General features: G+C 40.8%; 3 protein-coding genes across 18 annotated transcripts in view; 2 read left to right on the top strand and 1 right to left on the bottom strand.

The window, feature by feature from the left end:
* DOCK7 (dedicator of cytokinesis 7) overlaps positions 1 to 1,488 on the top strand; it is a 107,348-nt gene extending 105,860 nt beyond the window's left edge. For all 16 annotated transcript variants that reach the window (XR_014565279.1, XM_083742815.1, XM_083742811.1 and 13 more), the window contains 2 exons: positions 488 to 655; positions 988 to 1,488. Coding sequence is in view for 15 of the 16 variants with exons in the window: in XM_083742815.1 (XP_083598941.1) it covers positions 488 to 655; positions 988 to 1,030 (211 nt within the window). In the remaining variant the exon portion in view is untranslated. The remainder of the gene's footprint in view (positions 1 to 487; positions 656 to 987) is intronic.
* Positions 1,489 to 2,671: 1,183 nt separating this feature from the next.
* On the bottom strand, positions 2,672 to 17,087 carry USP1 (ubiquitin specific peptidase 1). Its single transcript, XM_083742867.1, has 9 exons — positions 16,609 to 17,087; positions 15,428 to 15,660; positions 13,301 to 13,430; positions 11,300 to 11,395; positions 10,301 to 10,461; positions 9,061 to 9,758; positions 7,718 to 7,888; positions 5,859 to 6,060; positions 2,672 to 3,730 (listed from the first exon to the last, which is right to left on the bottom strand). Exons 2-9 carry the CDS (start codon positions 15,595 to 15,597, stop codon positions 3,010 to 3,012), a joined length of 2,349 nt encoding a protein of 782 aa, XP_083598993.1. The 5' UTR covers positions 15,598 to 15,660; positions 16,609 to 17,087; the 3' UTR covers positions 2,672 to 3,009.
* An 805-nt stretch (positions 17,088 to 17,892) lies between these two features.
* Positions 17,893 to 19,957, top strand: part of KANK4 (KN motif and ankyrin repeat domains 4) — a 64,057-nt gene continuing 61,992 nt past the window's right edge. Inside the window, exon 1 of the mRNA XM_083742848.1 lies at positions 17,893 to 18,300. The gene's annotated coding sequence lies outside the window, so the exon portion shown is untranslated. The remainder of the gene's footprint in view (positions 18,301 to 19,957) is intronic.

The raw sequence follows: 19,957 nt of genomic DNA, 5'->3' as shown, positions 1-19,957 counted from the left end.
ATGCTGACGCACTTCTGCATCCTTTCAGGAGCAGTCCGCTTTTTTCTTGTCTAAGCAAGGGGCATTCTGGACATGTACGGTGAGCATTTTCCTTCTGTTAAACAAGGAAACACAGAAAACCTCACAGTGCTTTGTATTTACCTTTTATATACATGTTGGAGAATCATGTGTAGCCAGGTGCTTTGGTACAGAAACAGTAGCTTCATTTCTTTTTAAATGCTGTTAGACAGCTTTAGAGAAATCAGATTTCTAGGATGACTTGGAGACATCTACTCCAAGGAACAGAAAGACTGATGTTTTATTGTGTGAAAGCCAATTTTGGCATTGCAGTCACACTGCGTTGGAAGTTTCGGATGTTTCCAAATAAGTGCAATTAGTTTTGTGACCCAAGGAGTGTACGCAAAGGAAACAGATACAGTGCTGCTGGCTGGCTCCAAGAGGGTAACTATGGTCACTTTCCTGTTGTCTGATTTTTTTTCTTTTCTAGGTGTGAAGATGCACTGCGCAAGAACAAGAGCCTGATTGGTCCAGATCAAAAAGAGTATCAGCGGGAGCTTGAAAGAAATTACCACCGTCTCAAAGAAGCCCTTCAGCCTCTGATCAATAGAAAAATTCCCCAATTATACAAGACGGTTCTTCCTGCTGCTTGCCACAGGTAATTCTTATATATGTTAACATCTGTTAATGTTTCTTTAAAAGGTCTCCTGGATAGGAAAAGTACATGGGAAGGCAAATTGAAAATTCCTATCTGTAGTGATATAAAATCCTTACAATTACTTTACTAACACCCCTATATGTGTGGCCCCAAGCCCTCTTTCTCACACTTAAGAAGACCAGAGCCTTAGGCTTCTAGTCACCCCTGAGATAGGAGAACTAGTTAATTTTATAGCTGCACATGCAAACACTTTGTGTAGCAGAATATTACCACCAGACTCTGGCGTTCAGCTTGGGAAGTAGAAGCTTATCTCATTGTTTTTTCCTCCCCAGAGATTCCTTCAGCAGAATGAGCCTTCGCAAAATGGACATCTGAGCACCTTAAAATACACTTTAAGAATTTTAAGGTACTGAACAAACGAGTGCAGTGTCATCAATACCGGGAATTTTTTATAAGTTTTATTTGGAAATAAAACTTTGGACTTTGTTCAGGACACCATGCACACATTTTACCAATTTACATGGAAGTGTTAAGTGGCCAAATTTCCCTTCTGAATTATTATATAGACTTCAAACCTTTTTTAACCCCATGGCAACAGTATACAAACTACTGGTGAGACTGTAAACACAACTGTTTTTTAAGGCATTTTTTAATATTCAGAGGTACTCCAAATGCATCAACCATTATTTATAGCATTCTTTAATGTTAAATTTGTTTTTGTTTTAGTTCATATATTTATTTTATATTAGGAGCATTTGCAAATGCATTTAAACCATTTTTAATGCAGTGTTTATTTTAATGGTACCATTAAATATTTGAATGTTTACACTTTATTTCTTGGTGTGCCAGCTTTTAAAATTCATCTTTGTGTGAAAAAAGATCCTAGAGAAAGGTAAGTACAAAATGCTTTTTAAGGATGCTTTCATTTTTAAACTTTTTGTGTCACGTGGCTACAGTTACATTGGGCTTGTGCCTCAAAATGCTGGGATGACCTTGGGGATATGGGGGTCCACAAAAGCCAACCTGTTTCTAAAGCGCTAATTTCCAGTTTCAAATACTGGTTTGGGTCACTGAAAGTGAAGCAGAGACTTTTGGCTTTCAAGCAGACATGAGGTGCTAAGTAGCTCGTCTCTTTCATTCCTGTTGCAAGGCTAAGCTGGCTTCAGCAAAGGATGCTGCACAGGAAGGAAGGACTTGTATAAAGTAGACTGGGTGTTCACATGATGTATTCATTACATAACACTACTACCGCTTCAGTGATGCCTGTTTTTTGCAAACTGCTAGTTCAGCATCAAGGCTGCAATCCTAACCCCTTATTTGAGAGCAAGCCCCATTTCAATTCAGTTGATTGACAAACATTTAGTCACTGCTTTAGAGTTTTTTCTCAGTATCAACTTCTCAGTAGATATGCCTAGTGCAAAATTTTATGATTCTCTTCGAAAACTATGCCAGCATACTGGAAAATGTGGTAACTGCCTTTAACCAAAAATACCTTTAGTCCACCTTGTGTTCAATTAGAAATCATATTTGAAAGGGATGAAATCTGTAAAAGCCACTACTGTTAGAATAGTGTTAAGGTAAGTGGAGTGAGTACATTGCAAATTCAGTTCACAGATTACCCAAAACCAAACCTAGTTTTAGCATCACTTGTACATTCAATAGAAAGTACCAACCAATCAAACCTCCCTTATGCAACCCATGGATACAGTTGCCTTCAAAAGTACTGCATGCCTAAAATGTGAAGTGGTCCTTAGAAACTGGAACCCTCTGTATTGGTACCTAGCTATGCTTATCTTTTAAAGAAAAATTGCAGTAGTTTATTTATACTAAAATAGCGTAACCTGAACTCAGAAATAAAACTGAAACACCAAGTCATGTATGCATTCCTACCTTGAAACTGAGATGAGCATCCCACCGCATATTTTGACTATATGAGGAACAATGGAGAAGGGTAAGGGCACAAAAGAAGCAATTACTTTTTCAGGTCCTATGGCTTTATAAATAAAGAAAAAAAAATTTGTTTGCAAAAGCAACTGGATTTATTTATATCAACTATACACTCTAGAATATGAGTACAAATAACTTTATTTTTAAAGAGAGCGAACATGAGTAGTGTGACAAAATTAGAACCACCTTTAAATGCTACTGTGCTCTTAAAGCATTTTATTCAACAGACTATATATATAGGTTTGTATTGCTATGATCTGTATATAAACTATAAAGATAATTACCCACTTTAAAAAAATCATCTCATTTTTACAGAATCTTAAGTCTGGTGAATCATTCTGTAGCTTCATAGGTGCTCTTCAGTGCTGATCAGATGCTAAACTTATTTACATAGTTAAAATACAACCTCACTCTACAATTTTCTTATAAAACAGCAGGTAAGGAGTAGATGTAGATGAGGAAATGGGGGACAGAAGGTTGAGAAAGTCTTTTTCCTCTGTAACTTTCACTTCGGAATCATCAAAAAGTAGCCATTTCCCCTCATACTCTTTCAAGCTCTGCATTATATGCATTGCTTTATTTTCTAGTCCAATAGCAGGATCAGTTTGCCCACAGCGTTCAAACTCCGCAACTCCTTTAGCATGGGTATGCTCTGCATTTTTAGTTTCAGTGACTATGTTAGCCATCATCTCAGAATGGGTTGCTTTGTTGCTTGGCAAATCACAGTTCAGCTTGCTCTTTTGTCCTCCAAGAAGCCCCACAGCTTCTATATTCTTTTTGTTCAGTCCTTTGTTAGGCTGAGCACTTCCACTGACTCTAAAGGAGACCTCACCGTCGTCATAGTCCTCAGTGACAGCTCTTGCTTCTTGTTCATTCAGTGGCTCTGGGTGAATTTTACAAAATGGATCACTTATTAAATTGTCCTTGTCCAATTCCAAGCTATCCAAATTTGTAATTTTAACAGAGGCTGTGTAGTGCCCACTGCTGATTGTAATACCACTGTGCATCACTACAGCAAACAGTCCATATATTTCGTTGCCTGGGTTTATGCTCCAGTCATCCAAAGACAGCTTGAGAGGTGTCTGTAAAGGAGTATTTATCTTGGACAGCCCACCGTAACAATCAAACCTTGGGGAGAAATGTAATAAATAGATTATGTTGTCACTTTGCACCGCTCCTTTAAAAAAATAAAACTTTTAAATTTTAAAATTCAGCTAGTTTGCTTTCCTGTTGCTGTAGGATATCAGTCACTCTTAAACTTGGATTCTCTTAAAATTGCATTATCACCAAGTAATACTGCAAACATTGAGCCAAAATGAGGTACTCTAGTGCTTAGCTTTTAGATCTCCAACATATTAAGATACTGTACTTAATTTCTTGCTGTAACAAATCAAGTGACTGAACATCAGCAACTTTTTTCATTTTTTTAACTATTACAAAGAAAAATTATTATTTTTTGACAATTAGGTATTTCAAAAGACAGCCCAACAGGTAAGCAATTTGCATAGGTATTTCTGAATAAGCACTACAAGACACCAGCTAATTTCCCCTCATGTCTTTGCACTTACAAACTGTAAAATAATTTCATGTTTCGCAACAGTGAAATTCATATTGGGGACAGTTGAGAGAATCCACTCAATAGATAATTCAATTTCAGATATGCCTTTAATTTACACTTAAACTTCCAGTAAAATAACAGCAGGAACTGTTGGTTGCCTTGTTTTTATTACAATCCACTGGTTTTTGCCTGAGGTATCTAATGTTTGAAAGCTTACAAAAGATAGTCTATAATTATATGCTGATTGGTGTTTAAATAGCAAGAAAAGCCATACAATAGTGGAAAATTAAGAACAGGGTTTATTTGGCAATATATTTTATGCATTATGAACATGACCTAAATAATTATAATGTGGGACTACAGTGGAAGAGATACTTGTTTTAAAATATTTGTTAAGACCTTCCATAAGATACAAGAAACAGTGGGAAGAATAGGATACATATTCTAACACACATTTATTAGTAGATAGATCTTAATCATTTAAGTCTTTTGAGAGTTTGCAACTGGTGAAAAAAATAATGGCAAATAAGCCAAGACAATTGATTCTCACCGTGCCTAGAAGCAATCAAGGAAGTTACCCAGCAGTCTTTCCTGGCTAATGGGGTGCTCGCTTGTTTAGGCACACTCGCATAAAATACTATTACTGTACTATTGCCTAATTTATTTTTATTTCTCTAGACAACTGTCCACTTTGTAGTATTTAGGTCTGCTTTAGCACAGTCTACCTGTTGAAGAAAATATTCATCACCAGGTGAGTAGAATTTAATATTGGCTGCTTTCCCAACAAAGCATGAGTTACAAGTACTTGACTGTGACCAAACTAATGACAATGAAGCACATGACTTTTATTTTAGAAGGAGGATTTTGCTTAAAGGTACATGCACACTAAGGGAGCAATCCTCTGGAAGCACGCTGATGTAAATTAAGCCACTGTAAAATTACAGCAGATGCAAACTCCATTAAGCAGCAGTGCTGCTACTGCCAAACCTGGTTGAGGGAAAACAAGCCTTTTAAAAATAAGTGTTCTACACTAGGTTGCCAAGTCATGTGACTGAGCTGGATGAGCTTAGAATCCAGCCTTCCCTAGTCCTGCCCCACTACACCCCGTTTTGAGGACTAACACCAGCTTCAGCTTAAGTGGGTTAAGCAACTTACACCTTCATATCTTTGGCTAAACTAGGATTGGGAGATACACTGCATCCAGAGCTGCTTGTCCTGGCAGATCTTGCCATAGGAGGGATATTTGCATGCATACAATTTGGAATGAGCTGTAAACTTTTAACACTAATCCTCCCCCCCCCCCCCAAAAAAAAGTAGTAGCAAGAACAAATAATTTTAGGCACACCATTTCTGGAAGTCTTTGTGTACCTATATGTATCTGCCCTCCCTGCCTTCAGAAACACTGATCACACAAGATCCCCAAGAGTGTATATCTTTGTTGTTAAGGATGTAAGAAGCTGCAGGATATGTCCCACTGCTCTCTCTCCCTTCATGCTTAGAGGAACTGAGCTACTGTGCAAATTCCATGGGAAGCACAATCTCAACAATATATTTTGGGATACCTAACAATATAGTTCATGCTCTTCTTTCCAGAAGTTAAATTCACTTGATGTGGGTTCCATTTTATTATTTTATATTTGTGCAAAGTTTTACTTCCAGTAGTCAGGTTGTTCAATGTGGTTTATTAACTATACTCACTCTAATCCTCTAGCCGCGAAGCACTTCAAGTGGATGGTTATAACTTCAGGCATTTTGTCAAATAGAAGACTGCGTTCAGCTTCTGTGTAATGACGACAGTTTTCACAGAAATATTTATCTTCTCCCACAATCCTCTCCACTGAAGCAAACTGGGAAATTGCCCACTTCAGAGTCTTCACTTCTGTTTTGGGATCTGGAGAAACTACAAAAAAAAGTTGCTTATATTTAGTTTGCCCAATACTGTAAGCAGTTAAATACAAATCAGGTTGTTGACCACGATAATATGAGTGCAGGACATGTGAGTAAATGTTTTAAAAAGTGCCAGAATCCTAGAGAATTACACACCGAATTACACATCAGGGTTCCAAAGCTTATGTTCTGCTGTGATCTCATGACTCTCCAAAGCCAATTCCTAATCTCCATACTTCAGCACAACCAAACAGAAGGCAGTTTCTTTAAGGTGGGGAAGGGGTTTAACACCATCCTAGAAACCTGCAGAATCCTAGAGCCATGCACCCTTCCATATAACTAAGACCTGTATTATAGGAAGTATCTGTCTTGCGTAGATTGCCATGCTTCATTTCAGCACGTTACAGACTGGTATGACCACACATTTCTAAGCAACCAGAATGGGGACATTTTATAGCAGGCATAGGCAAACTCAGCCCTCCAGAAGTTTTGGGACTACAACTACCATCCCTAGCTAACAGGACCAGTGGTCAGGGATGATGGGAAATGTAGTCTCAAAACATCTGGAGGGCAGAGTTTGCCTATGCCTGTTTTATAGGATAACAATATTCACCAACTGAAATACCATACTGAGCACATTCACATCAACCACCCCTCTGGCACACACCTATTTCTTCTCTCAGAAGGTTTGATCAGTGTGGTGCAACTGCAAAAAGGCTAATACAATTCTGGGGCTGTATTCAAAGAATCTTAGTTTCTAAATAACAGTGTCACCTTATTCTGTACATCCAAGGTACTATATCCAGTTTTGGGTGTTGTGCTTTTAAAGGGCATATAAACAAATTGGAATTGGTTCAGTGGAGGATAATGAAATATGGAAAACAAGGCCTATGAGAAAAAGTTGGAGAAACTAGGTATGTTTCACCTGGAAAAAAGACATATTTATTTGGAAAACTTATGCCGTACCCTTCCAATGCATCTGCATCTTCCAAGGTAGCTTATATTTTATTAATGCCATGAAAAAAATTAAAAAGCACAGAAATGCAACCAAATCAGCAGATGAAAACATTCTAAGAAAAATGTAACAAACCAACCAGATACTTGTAGGGCTGTCATACAGAAGAGGGCAAAGACTTGTTTCCTAAAGTAGTGACCTTAAGTTACAAGAGTTACTGTACATTAAGTTTGACAGTGGAACAAAATTACTGGGAAGGGGCCCTTGCTCTTGGGAGCTGAATAGCAATCTCTGCTGGGGGAAAGCTGTAACTCTGAATTTCCTTCATCAAGCAGAGGGTTCACTAGCAGATCTACAGCACAGAAGGGGAACTCCAGCACATGGGTCCGATTAGGCACAGCAGGGATCCTAACTTCACTCACAGTACTGTTTTCCCCAAACCATGCCCACCTGCCCCACCCTTGGCATCAAGTGTAAGCTGGGAAAAAGCTGTTTCCAAGAAAATGGTTGCATATGTACTTTAAAAGGTAATGTCTGTCAGCACCCATCAGGTGACAAGTTGTCAAGATACAACTTAAAAAATAAAAAAAAAACTATATATAGAAATGTACACCCAGAATTTAACTATAGTTGGCAAGGAAAGTGTGCATACTCCTACCAAACACAGGCATGTGAATCACAGGCATACTTAAAATTTACTGTGGTTTATACTTACTTTCAGAATTCTCTTCCGTTTTTGAGAGCTCTTCTTTTTGCACTGGCACACTAATATCTTGAAAGTCTTCTCTTCTCTCAGTGAAACTCTCACACTCTAAACATCGTGTTCGTAACACCAACTGACCCTGGAAGAGTCTCTCCACTAAATCGAAGACAGATAACTCTGAACCTAAGGTAAAGCACATACCAGATTAGGTTAAACTCTTTTCCTGAATAGATATTATCAGAGTTCTCCGAATTTCATCATCTTGCTGCAGCTCCTCGTACTGCATATGACACTACTCCGCCAAATCCCATATCTTTGAGCAGCTGAAACAGCAAGAGGAAATGTTCCAAAGTATAGTTCAAAAACTGTATGCCAAGGCAGGAAGCTCCATCCACAGCTCTTTGGATCTCTTTAGATCCCACTCCACATGAGCTATGTAGTTCCTATTAGGAACTTCAATTATTAGGCACTACAATGGGGGTACATTCTTGATATTGAACCCGCTAATGTCATTGCAGCCCTATCATTTAGATGCAACCAGCACACCCCTAAGCATGTGTACTCAAAAAGGAGTATAAGAAACATTCATTATGTAGGAAACAGTTTTCCATAGGGCAAGATAAAAGATCCCTTAGCATACAGGCTTAACCATTCCAGGCAGCTTCTTACATCTAAAGAAGAACTTTACCAATCTACCCCTACAAAGAAATCCCAGTATTTTCAGTTTTTGTTTTTAAAAATACTAAAACTATTGATTCAATTTTCATTAAGTTAAATCCAGAAGTATTAGAAATGTTAAAACACTGACCACCTTCTCTGTATTACTTTTTGGCTTGTTATATTTGCCAACTCAGATCTACTTAACCCAGCCCTGCAATATGCCACTGTTCTGCTTGCTTAGGGCAAGTATCAGCCATCTTTGCTTTGCCCTACAAGAAAGCTACACTGCTAGAACTAAACATCTATCTCAATCTCTTTCCACCTTGTGTCCCACCATGCATAGTTAATGTCAGGAGAAAGTGAGACACAAAACCCAGCCACGAAACATGATTGGGTTAGTAGTCTTGCTCCTAGGTTTACAGTGCTATCCTAAAATGTTTACTCAGAAGTAAGCCCATTGAGTTAAATGATGTTTATTTCCTAGTATATAACATACAACTGTAGTCTTAATAAGCCACAAAACATGTACATGTACAGCCCTCATAGCTTGACTGTGGTAAAAAAAGAAAAAGAGCCAAGCCAAGGAGGCAATTCATGTGACTTGTTCCATCTCTTCTACCACTATGAAAACACAAAAATGTGGCCAGGTGATCTCAGCAAACTGGGCACACACACAAGTTACTCATAAGGCTAACCTCTCTGGCATTGTTTTTCAATTTCTTTTTCGGCAGTGCTTTCAATAAATGATGGATCACAATAGTCTTCCGTTCCTTGGCTGCCATTTTCACACTTGCGGAAACTGTCTGTGAATCCAGAGTTTTCTATTTCTTTAACAGGCTCTTTGAACCCCAAGTTTGTTGTCAGCTTTCCCAAACTACAAAATTTGGACAGAATGCTAGGTTGCTTGCTTGAAGGTTTTAACCAATTTAATCGAAGTCTGGATTTTTTATGGGTTGGTTTTGTATTTTCATTTTCAATGCAATGCTTAATGGTTGCTTCAGATTGATTTTCTAGTTTTTCCTCCAGGGCTTTTCTCTTTGACCTGGTCCGTCTCTGATTCTCTTCTATTCCATTTTTTTCTTTGGAAACTTTGGATTTTTTCTTTTCATTCCCATCCTCTGTATCATTTTTTCTTTTTGCATTTCCGTTAGTTTTATCTTCACCCTCCTCAATAGCTTGGTCAGAGATCAAACTGACATCTTCCTCAACAATACCAGTACTGCCAGTATCCTCATTAGTAGTTTTCTTTAGTTCAGCTGTGGGCTCTTCTAGTGATCTGGGTTTCAGTTGTTCCTTCAACAGCTGACATGTTTCTTGGATATGTCCCAATATACACTGCAATACTTCTTGGGCATCATGTTGCAAGTATCCCTCATACATGGGGTTCAGTTCCCTTAAAATAAAAATGCAACACATTACCTAATATACACAGTCAAAAAATAGCTTAATGACACAATTTAGACAGGGGTTCATGAGCATAACCAAATTTGGCAGGTGCCCTTCTTGGTAACACATTTTAAGTACAATTCAAGTTACTACGCTATGTTTAGGGGATCCAAAATTAAAATGAGGAGGTAGATGTTCAGCTTCATGAAGTTGCTCAGTTTTGCAGGCTATTATGTATTTAGAATTATGGAGATATACTTTTGTAAAAACTGGTATATTACAGATAATTTGTTATTTTTGCCTATCAGTCATTTAAATTTGACTGATATGAGAGATCACAGAACAGGTTCAAACTCTAATCTGCATTGTTGCTGAGCTACCTCACATTATCAAGTGACTAGAAATGAACACATCTACTGTAAGAAGGAGCTGGAGAACATATTTGTGAATAGGAATAATTCAATAAACTTAAAAGGCTGTCTTCCTGTAGCAAATTACAAGATTCCATATCATTTGCTTCATAAATAGTTAGAAACACATCTTTTGTACCTAAGCGTATTTAGTAGTCTTCTTGGCTGAGTTGCAAGTTCATCTGTGTATTTATCAGAATTTAAGAGAAAGCTGGCCTGAAGCTGTTCAACTGAAACAATCAAGGAGTGTAAACTGCAGACCAATTCATAGCTTGCAAGAGAATCTTCTTTAATTCCCCCCTGTAAAGACAGAGAAAATAAGTGTTTGCATTTGGAAGTTAATTTTCTTGCCTTCTTTTTAGCTAGTTACATAATTTTATAATCCTTTTTCATAATATTGATGTGTTTACTTTCATTTTGCATATCAGCTCAAGCTATTATGATTCTATGATACAAAATTTCAAATGTATAAATGTTATCATCATTGTACCGGTATTAGGTTGTTATTTACTTAATGCCAAAGACTAAAGTCAATTAAATGACCCTTTTACTGTCTGAAAGTGACTATAGAATTACCCTAACAAACATATCTTTATTGTGCTTCAGTCCTAATTCTATGCCATACCATATAAAAAGATACCATATAAAGCATCATCTGTCTATCCTGGAAGACATTTGACTAGTTCTAAAACAAGGGTGAGGAACAACCAGCATGCAGATGTCCTACTTTGACCCACAAGGTCATTTCCTGCAAACCATGGCCGCCTGCCCCACATCTGACATCACATAAGACACCAGGTATAGACAGCTACTATTGAACAATCAGGATCTTAAAGTGAGTTCCCCAAAATGCCTTTGCAAGCAGGGCTGCCTGTTAGCATCAATAAGCTGATGGAGGTGACTTCCCACCCACCTTCCAGCCTTATAGCAAGTGGTTTCAATGCAAACTGGTTTGTGCTAATGGGGCAAGCACCTCTAAAGGCATGCTGAGTCTAAATTACCCTGCTACAGAAGTGACATCTTTCATAATAAACTTTCTTCCAAAGGAAGGAGCAAAAGTGATTTGTTTATATTGAACCCATGATATACTAACTTTTGTTATGTACAATATGCCCAATAATAGACAATATGTTCTCACCTTATCAGTGTCACCTTTTAAGCTTTCTTTCTTGTTTGTAATTATATTAAATAGTTGTTTCACTCCAGTCTTAAAGCCAGGGCAAAAATAAAGCACCTAAAATAGGAACAAGACATGCAGTACAATGAAGGAAAACAGAATTTGTGAAACACATATTTAGCTATATATTTGTGTGATGTAGCAGAATGGGTATTTCACTTAGCAGGGATTTGAAAGCAGGCCTCCCTGATCTAAGTCATGAAGGACACTAGTTGACCTTGGACCAACCGCTAGATGGCCTGATTCACAAAAATCATATCCTGGCTTATGGGTGTATATAACACCTTTGCAACCAAGCCAAGATAATAAGCTAACTTCAAACCATAGCTTAATATCTCACAAGTCATTAACCATAGGTTTCCAGGCTCATGTATAACAGAAATCTATTTTTATAAACAGACTATTGAACTGCTTAGCCATTTGCTGAGTGGGTAGAACAAAAGGGCATGGAAGGGTTATGCCACTCATTAATAAACTAGCTTATTAAGCAATTGATTTGATTGTGTAGTTTGACCCAATCTTGCAGAAAAAGCAAGATAATAAATGTAGGATGACCTACTTTTGAGTTCCTTGGAGGGATGGGATACAAATTTAGAAACTGGCATCAACAGATGTAATTGTAGATAAACAGAAGTGAATAAATAAGTCTAAATATATATCTGTTACAAAATAAAACAGGACCAAACTGTCAAGATAAATCTTAAACCTCTGTCTCTATGATGAACAAGTGTCAGGCCTTAATAAATTGCTGAGTATATAAGGTGTTAATAGTAAAAGACAGGTGGTCATAACTATATCTGATTATTCTGAAATCTGATTAGTCATACCTCGGGCTGAAGTAGTTTTGGGATGAATATTTTCGGGTTGCACTCTGCGGCGACCTGGAAGTAATGGAGTGCATTACTTCCGGGTTTCGCCGCTCACGCAGACACTCAAAATGACGTCACGCGCATGCGCGGAAGTAGCAAAATGCGACCTGCGCACTCGCGCCTTACGTTTACTTCAGGATGCGAACGGGGCTTCAGAACGGATCCCGTTCTTATCTAGAGGTACCACTGTATACTGTTATTTTTTAAAAGTGTTTTACAGTACATTGGTTCTTAAGAACTTTCCCCCTGCCCCACTGTTTCATTCATGTTGTTTGAGTATTATTTCTAAATGCCATATACTGACTTCAAAGTTCTCATATTATTTTTATTTTTTTAAGGTTACATCCGTTACAAAAAAACAAACTCAAACAGAAATAAAGCTATGCTACATAGCTTGTGTATCCAAGTTTTCTCAATCATTCTGCTTTGATTTTGGAACTCCAATCTCCTGACAAGGCCTGGTTATCAATAGGCAGATGAAACTGTTTTGATCTAGCAGACGTTTGGACAAAGGAGGAATAGTGGGTCAAGCTATTGCAGGTTTTATCAGTGCTATGGTTTTACTGTTGTTTTCATGTTTAGTTTTCCTTGTTTTCCCTTTGAGCTAGGTAAAGCAAGTATTTTTAAAGCACTTCCTCTGAAAATGTGAAGTTAAAAGAGAATGGCGTGACTTTTGATGGAGCCAGTGTGGTGTAGTGGTTAAGAGCGGTAGTCTTGCAATCTGGGGAACCGGGTTCGCGTCTCCGCTCCTCCACATGCAGCTGCTGGGTGACCTTGGGCTAGTCACACTTCTTTGAAGTGTCTCAGCCCCACTCACCTCACAGAGTGTTTGTTGTGGGGGAGGAAGGGAAAGGAGAATGTTAGCCGCTTTGAGACTCCTTCGGGTAGTGATAAAGCGGGATATCAAATCCAAACTCTTCTTCTCTTCTTCTTCTTCTATACTCATAGTACAGCCTCTTCAAATACGCCTCGTTTTAATATTTTGCAAACCATACTAAGAAAACAATATCCTAGAGCCTGCCACATACCTTCAATGTTTGTACAATGTATTTGTTACACAACTTATGTCCATCAGGACCTGTTATGAACTTACCTGAAGTATACTGTTAAGATAACACGTGTTACCCAGATTGTTCAAGCCCACGAAAGGTAGCATGTTGTCTTTCTTCTCACAGCAGATAGGCGACGGTGAAAGTGGCTGTGTTGCAGGAACTACCTGGTCACTGTCATACAAAAAAAGATATTTTATTCCAAAATACACATGTGCAAGATGTCTTCTAAATTTAGAAATTTACCTATTACTAAAATACTGTTTCTTAATCCCTGCTGTATGTAGTAAGGTAAAAGGTAAAGGACCCCATGACAGTTAAGTCCAGTTAAAGGCAACTATGGGGTTGCGGTGCTCATCTCGCTTTCAGGCCGAGGGAGCCGGCGTTTGTCCACAGACAGCTTTCTGGGTCATGTGGCCAGCATGACTAAAACACTTCTGGCACAACAGAACATGGAAACCAGAGCGCATGGAGACACCGTTTACCTTCTTGCCGCAGAGGTACCTATTTATCTACTCGCACTGGTTTGCTTTCGAACTGCTAAGTTGGCAGGAGCTGGGACAGAGCAAAGTCTATAACACTGAGCCTCTTGGGCTTGCTGATCTGTAGGTTGGCAGTTTGAATGCCCACGACAGGGCGAGCTCTATGTAGTACCACTATTGAGGTACCACATAAAAATCACTCTCCAAAAATAATGAATTAGCCATCTCTAACTGCCAACCTAGCAGTTCGAAAGCACCTCCGGGTGCAAGTAGATAAATAGGGACCGCTTACCAGCGGGAAGGTAAACGGCGTTTCCGTGTGCGGCTCTGGCTCGCCAGAGCAGCGATGTCACGCTGGCCACGTGACCCGGAAGTGTCTCCGGACAGCGCTGGCCCCTGGCCTCTTAAGTGAGATGGGCGCACAACCCCAGAGTCTGTCAAGACTGGCCCGTATGGGCAGGGGTACCTTTACCTTTAACTGTACAATAAGATAATTAAAGTACAACAATTATAAGTACAAAAATGGTATTGATAACTCTTGTGTTTTCCTTGTCAACATAACAGATTTATTTCTGGCCAGGAATTCTTCAACGGCTAAAGTATTATCCCACGGAAGCTCCCATTTTCACAGGAGTATTAGGCCAACAATATACTGTATGGCCATAATTAGACCAGGATTTAAAGTTTATTCCCAATGCAGCCTATTGAAATAGTTTTTCATTTTGACACCTTAATCTATTTTTTTTAAAAATAAAGTATTTTCTCGTATGGAAACAAACTGCTAAAGTGTAAGAAACTTGCAATCAAGAATGAAGGTGTGCAGCACAATCTTGTGTGTAGAAGTTAATCACACAGAATACAGTAGTTCTTACTTCCCATTACATATTCTTAGGCCTGTATCCTTTAAAACCTTTCTACCAAATTTAATGTTGTAAACAAACAGTTCACTTTTTACAGATAGGTAGCCGTGTTGGTCTGCCATAGTCAAAACAAAAAAAATTCCTTCCAGTAGCACCTTAAAGACCAACTAAGTCAGTTCTTGGTATGAGCTTTCGTGTGCATGCAGTGTATCTGAAGAAGTGTGCATGCACACGAAAGCTCATACCAAGAATTGACTTAGTTGGTCTTTAAGGAGCTACTGGAAGGAATTTTTTTTGAGTTCACTTTTTGTTATTCCCCCCAAAGCAGGCTATGTAGGGTACTCTCTATCCAACTCTTTTAAGTCATTTGACAGAAAGAAGTTCAAGGTCTAGTACATTCCTAAATCTCTTCCACTGGGCTCAATGGAGTTTTGAAAACTTAAACTTGGGTTGTATTATGCCTGTTCTACCCTCAATTAGCATAGAATGTATGTAATGCTACCTATATACAAAACAAATTGTCACCAAGATAGAATACCAGTAATCAAACTGATTTCAGTCATAATCCATTATGTTAACAGCCTACCATTAGCCTTCTGTTAGAAAACATTGAAAGCCAACTGAAGGCTGGGGTATACAAAAGCCAATGCAAATATGTGTAGTTACAGTAATTAAGCACAACCAGTAAGATTTTACATAACTGATATAGTAAGATACAGAACTTTAAGCATACACTGTAACACAAATATAGAAATGGAGATCCACCAAAATGCCTTTAAAAGTTCTCTGCACATTGTTATGAGTTACTGAAAAATAAACGCTTACATACATTTCAGAACATTCATATTCTGAAGTCTTTTGCTCATTTTCTGCCGATTCTGCAAAATCCAGAGCTCTTTTTGTTTCCCTTTTCTGAAAGAACTTCAGTGAAAGTCTGCTTCTTTTCGTGGGGGTGCCTCTTGAAAGCCCGCTACTGTCACTGGGCAGCACGCCTGGCATTTTCCCCCCTCACCAGAGAACGCCGAGGGACGAACGCAACAAAACTGCAACCTGTAGTCATGCCTGTCAAAAGCATATAAAACACCACGTTTGTATGTTTTGTAAGCGGCAGCGTGTATTGTGACGACACAGCTTCACAAGAGCAACCGGAGCACACGCCGAAGTGGGCCGGGAAACACAACTGCGCTTTGATTAGCGCGCGATGAACTCCTAAGCTGCGACCGCTTAATACAAAGTTCCCTTTGACCTAGACATTAAAAGCCGGCGGCTTCTGAACTTTTTGTTGTTGTTGTTAAGGAGAAGCGAAACAGTGCAGGAATCTGACGCTACCGGCCAGGGCGGAAATCCTATTTACTGGAGACTGAAGCCCCAGGTTAAGACTTAAGAACGTCGGGATGTCGTTACTTTTCCGGTACACAAACCCGCGGCATCTTCCCCCTCCGCCCCGCCCTAAGATTTGAGGGCAGCTCGGGAAACGACCCCCCCCCCCAAAAAATACTCTCGGCCCGTTACTTTCCTTGCTGCGACAAGGATGAAAACCGAAAGCCGAGAAAACCTTTCATAGGAGGGAAGCAGACACGCTCCCCCTGCACAGACACCACGGGCGGAGCCAAGGGGAAGGGGGGGAGGGCAGCTGCTCCCCCCCCCCCCCAATCAATAAAAAATACTTAACTGAGGTTCCGCATCCCCCTGTTTCAACACGAAGCCTGGCTCCGCCCGTAACAGACCAAATAAAAAAAAACGCAGCGGAGAGTTCCGTAGCGCGCCTTCCACTTCACAACTAATTTCCGCATCAAGGGTGAAAAAGAGGGAGAGCGAAATATTCCCTGAAGCTCCCCTCAGGCAGACAGGGCTGCGGCTCAAAGTGCCAGAGAACCAGCGGCGGCCCGCAGTCCTTCCCTCGGACCCCCCCCCCCCGGGAGGCAGGCAGAGGTGGCCACCCGTCGCCTGGAAAGAAAGGCGCGCCCCCGCCCGCCCGCTCATGGTGGCGCGGCCGCCGCATCTCCTCACCCGCCGCCGCTACATCCTCTTGTCCTGGCCAGGTCCCCGTGGGCGAGGCGCGGGAGGGCGCTGCCCCGGAATAGCCCCTTCCCCAGCTGCTCTATAGACTGAGGGGATCTGGGGTCCCTCCAAGCTCAGACACACACACACCCGCCCACGACGGGAAACTTGGCGCGTTTTGCACACAGCCAGGACCCCTCGTTCCCCCACCGCGTTTCTCGCGCCGGGCGACTCGGGGGTTGTCTTGAACGGATGCCGGTTTGATAATACCCGCGGTCACCGCCCGCTGAGGTGGTGAAAAGTTCGGCAAACTGCCTCCCTAGATGGTTTGAGGCTCGACCCCGCTTCTGGTGAAAGCGAAATCGCTGCCTCCCTGCCTCCCTCGTTCTTTTGGGCTCAGGCGGGTGGCTTGGACAGCTCGGAAGGGTCCTCGCGGAAACGCGCGCGTGCAACTGTAGAGGCTTGTCTGGAAAGCTTAAAGCCCGCCGCCAACAGGAGACGGATGGAAGAAAAGGAAATACGAATCGGCCCCCCCCCCCCGGCTCCGTCGCTTGACCAATCGCGGCCTGCTTTGACTAGCCAATCATTTTACCCGCAAGGCCAGAAGAAAAGCAGAGTGCTGTTTTAAAAGTGGCAGTGTAACGGTTGCTGGGACGCAGAGGCCTGAAGGAACGTAGGGGAGAAAAAAAGGCGCGAAAGGGGAAACTAGTGGTGTCGTAGATCTATTAAAAAAAGTGTAGACTCACACGCGCTGGCCATTTCCGTTTTGACTTTTAATGCTCGTTTTGGGCTTCTCGGAAGTGAAGGCGAGAAGTATCTGCATCAAGTTGACACAAGAACATCTGCAATGCAATTGACTACAGCAGGGGTGCTGGAAAGGCGAGCCAGTAATGATCAGAAAATAAGCAGCAGTGAGGAGGAGCTGGGAGTCTTGGCAACTTGGCAAATCTGCTGCCTTACAAATGTTGCAACTCCTATCAGCCCCAGTCAACATCGCCAAATACCCGGCCTAAGGCTAGAATTACTCCTTCGCAACAGTTAAAAAAAGAGATCAAATACCCGGCCTAAGGCTAAAATTGCTCCTTTGCAACAATTAAAAAAAGAGATCAAACCACTCTTTCCTTAACGAAAACTTGTGAAAGGAGGCTGACACATTGGTAGTAGTAAGACTGAAAGATCCCTGTAGGCTGGAATATGCCCTCTCATAAAACTGCTTTGGGGTCAGGGAAGAAAGAGGAAAACAGGATTAGGGTGATGGCTTTGATTATACAACTTGCCTCCAGCGCAGACAGCTTCTGCTATGATCAGCTTTGCAAGCCCTTCACCCAGCGTTGCCATTCTACCACCAGGGAGTTGGAGAGACTTCAACACTGTACTACTTTGCAGGATTGTTGTAAATTCCTCTTTCGGTCTCAGCAATTAATCTGCAGTATTAATCGGATTTTGTTCGTGACTAGCCATTCCCTCACAGATCTCCACATTCAGGCCCCAGCAATAGGGAGATAACAGTGTCCTGACCTGTATTTGCAGTTGGATTGGCAGGATGTATTATAAGTGTTTAGAATCGAAGACCCACAACCTTCTCACCTTTTAGAAGATCAGCAATTTCACATTTGGGTTATTTGAGAACTCTCAGGTGGATGGCATTGGATCCCATATATCCAAGGAGACCCTTCATCCCCTAAAGAAAATGAATGTACAGTAAGTCCCAATATTTCCCTTTCACAGCCTTGTGTGGGGAATGTCCAGTTGGTCATTTCTGTGCCATGTAGACTGTGCCATAGAAACTTTAGTGAGGAACGTTGCTGGGGCAAACAGTTGATATAATAGGGGGAAGATCAACAGAATAGTTTGGTCAATATAGGTTCGGGCGGGGACTGATATCAGAATTGAATAGGAAAGCCTTTTCAAAAGGCAAATAGAAACTTATCAGATAACACTGCCTTATACTATAGTGGTACCTCAGGTTAAGTACTTAATTCATTCCGGAGGTCCATTCTTAACCTGAAACTGTTCTTAACCTGAAGCACCACTTTAGCTAATGGGGCCTCCCACTGCCACCACACGATTTCTGTTCTCATCCTGAAGTAAAGATCTTAACCCGAGGTATTATTTCTGGGTTAGTGGAGTCTGTAACCTGAAGCGTATGTAACCTGAGGTACCACTGTATTTTCAGAATTTTGACTTGGGCTTGTATTTTGCCAAATCAAGGGATGGCAGGTGAATCTGATAACTGGAGCCTTTGGTCTAGGGCAGCCTTCCCCAACCTGGTGCCCTCCAGATGTCTTGGACTACAAGTCGCATCAACCTCAGCAAACTGGAGGGCACCAGGGTGAGGAAAGCTGCTCAGTGTTAGAACACATGATGTGTAGTCATAACCTGTTTTGTTCCATTTTAAGCAATACATGAATCTAATGGGCCCCTACTTTGGGTTGTTGTTTTCTTGGGGGGGGGGTGTATTTTATGCCCCAGTCATTTCTGACAAGTGTAAACTCCAATATCATGCATTGAGAAAATAGTATATCCTTTGTGCCGGGTTCCTTGAATAGGAAGAATGGTACAGTATCTGAAAGAAAAAAAGGTAGAAACTAGATATGGGTGTGTTTAAACAGATCTTCCCTGTCTCCACTAGATGGTGCTCATATTGTGTGTGTACTGTATTTAAAACACAGCAGCTAGAATTATCACACTATGTTCCTCAGCTTACTATTACAGTGGTACCTCTGGATACAAACAGGATCCGTTCCGGAGCCCCATTCGCATCCTGAAGTAAATATAAGACGCATCTGCGCGGGTTGCATTTCGCCACTTCCGCGCATGTGCGGGACGTAATTTTGAGCGTCTGCACATGCGCGAGCGGTGAAACCCAGAAGTAATGTGCTCCATTACTTCTGGGTCGCCGCGGAGCGCAACCCAAAAATATTCATCCCAAAGCTACTTCAACCCGAGGTATGACTGCATTATATTTTTACTGGAACTAAACGTTGGGGAACAGAGAAAGTTGAAAGGGGGTATCTACCCTGCGTCCCAGGACTTATTTTCTTTTTTCTCATTCATACCTAACTTACACTGACAGCATAGATCACAACCCTGGATGAGCACCTAAAACCCTCTGGAATTTTGCTACCATTCGGCATAGATTGGGAGTGGCATATAAACACTTGTATGGTTGAAACATAGGAATTCATTGTTTTTAAATGATACACTTGTGAGGGGATTGGGGTAGTCATACAAAGCTATTGTCTTCCAAAGCATCTACTCTATTCCCAACTCAAGAATGGAAAGTGAAATACTGGTGGACAACAAAAGAGGTTTAAAGACGCTCTCAAGGCACATCTAAAAAAATGTAACATAAGCA

The sequence above is a fragment of the Podarcis gaigeae genome, assembly GCF_964106915.1.
Source record: "Podarcis gaigeae genome assembly, chromosome: 6".
Taxonomy (NCBI): domain Eukaryota; kingdom Metazoa; phylum Chordata; class Lepidosauria; order Squamata; family Lacertidae; genus Podarcis; species Podarcis gaigeae.
Note: the sequence above shows the minus strand (reverse complement) of the source record. Positions and strands in the feature narration are given on the sequence as shown.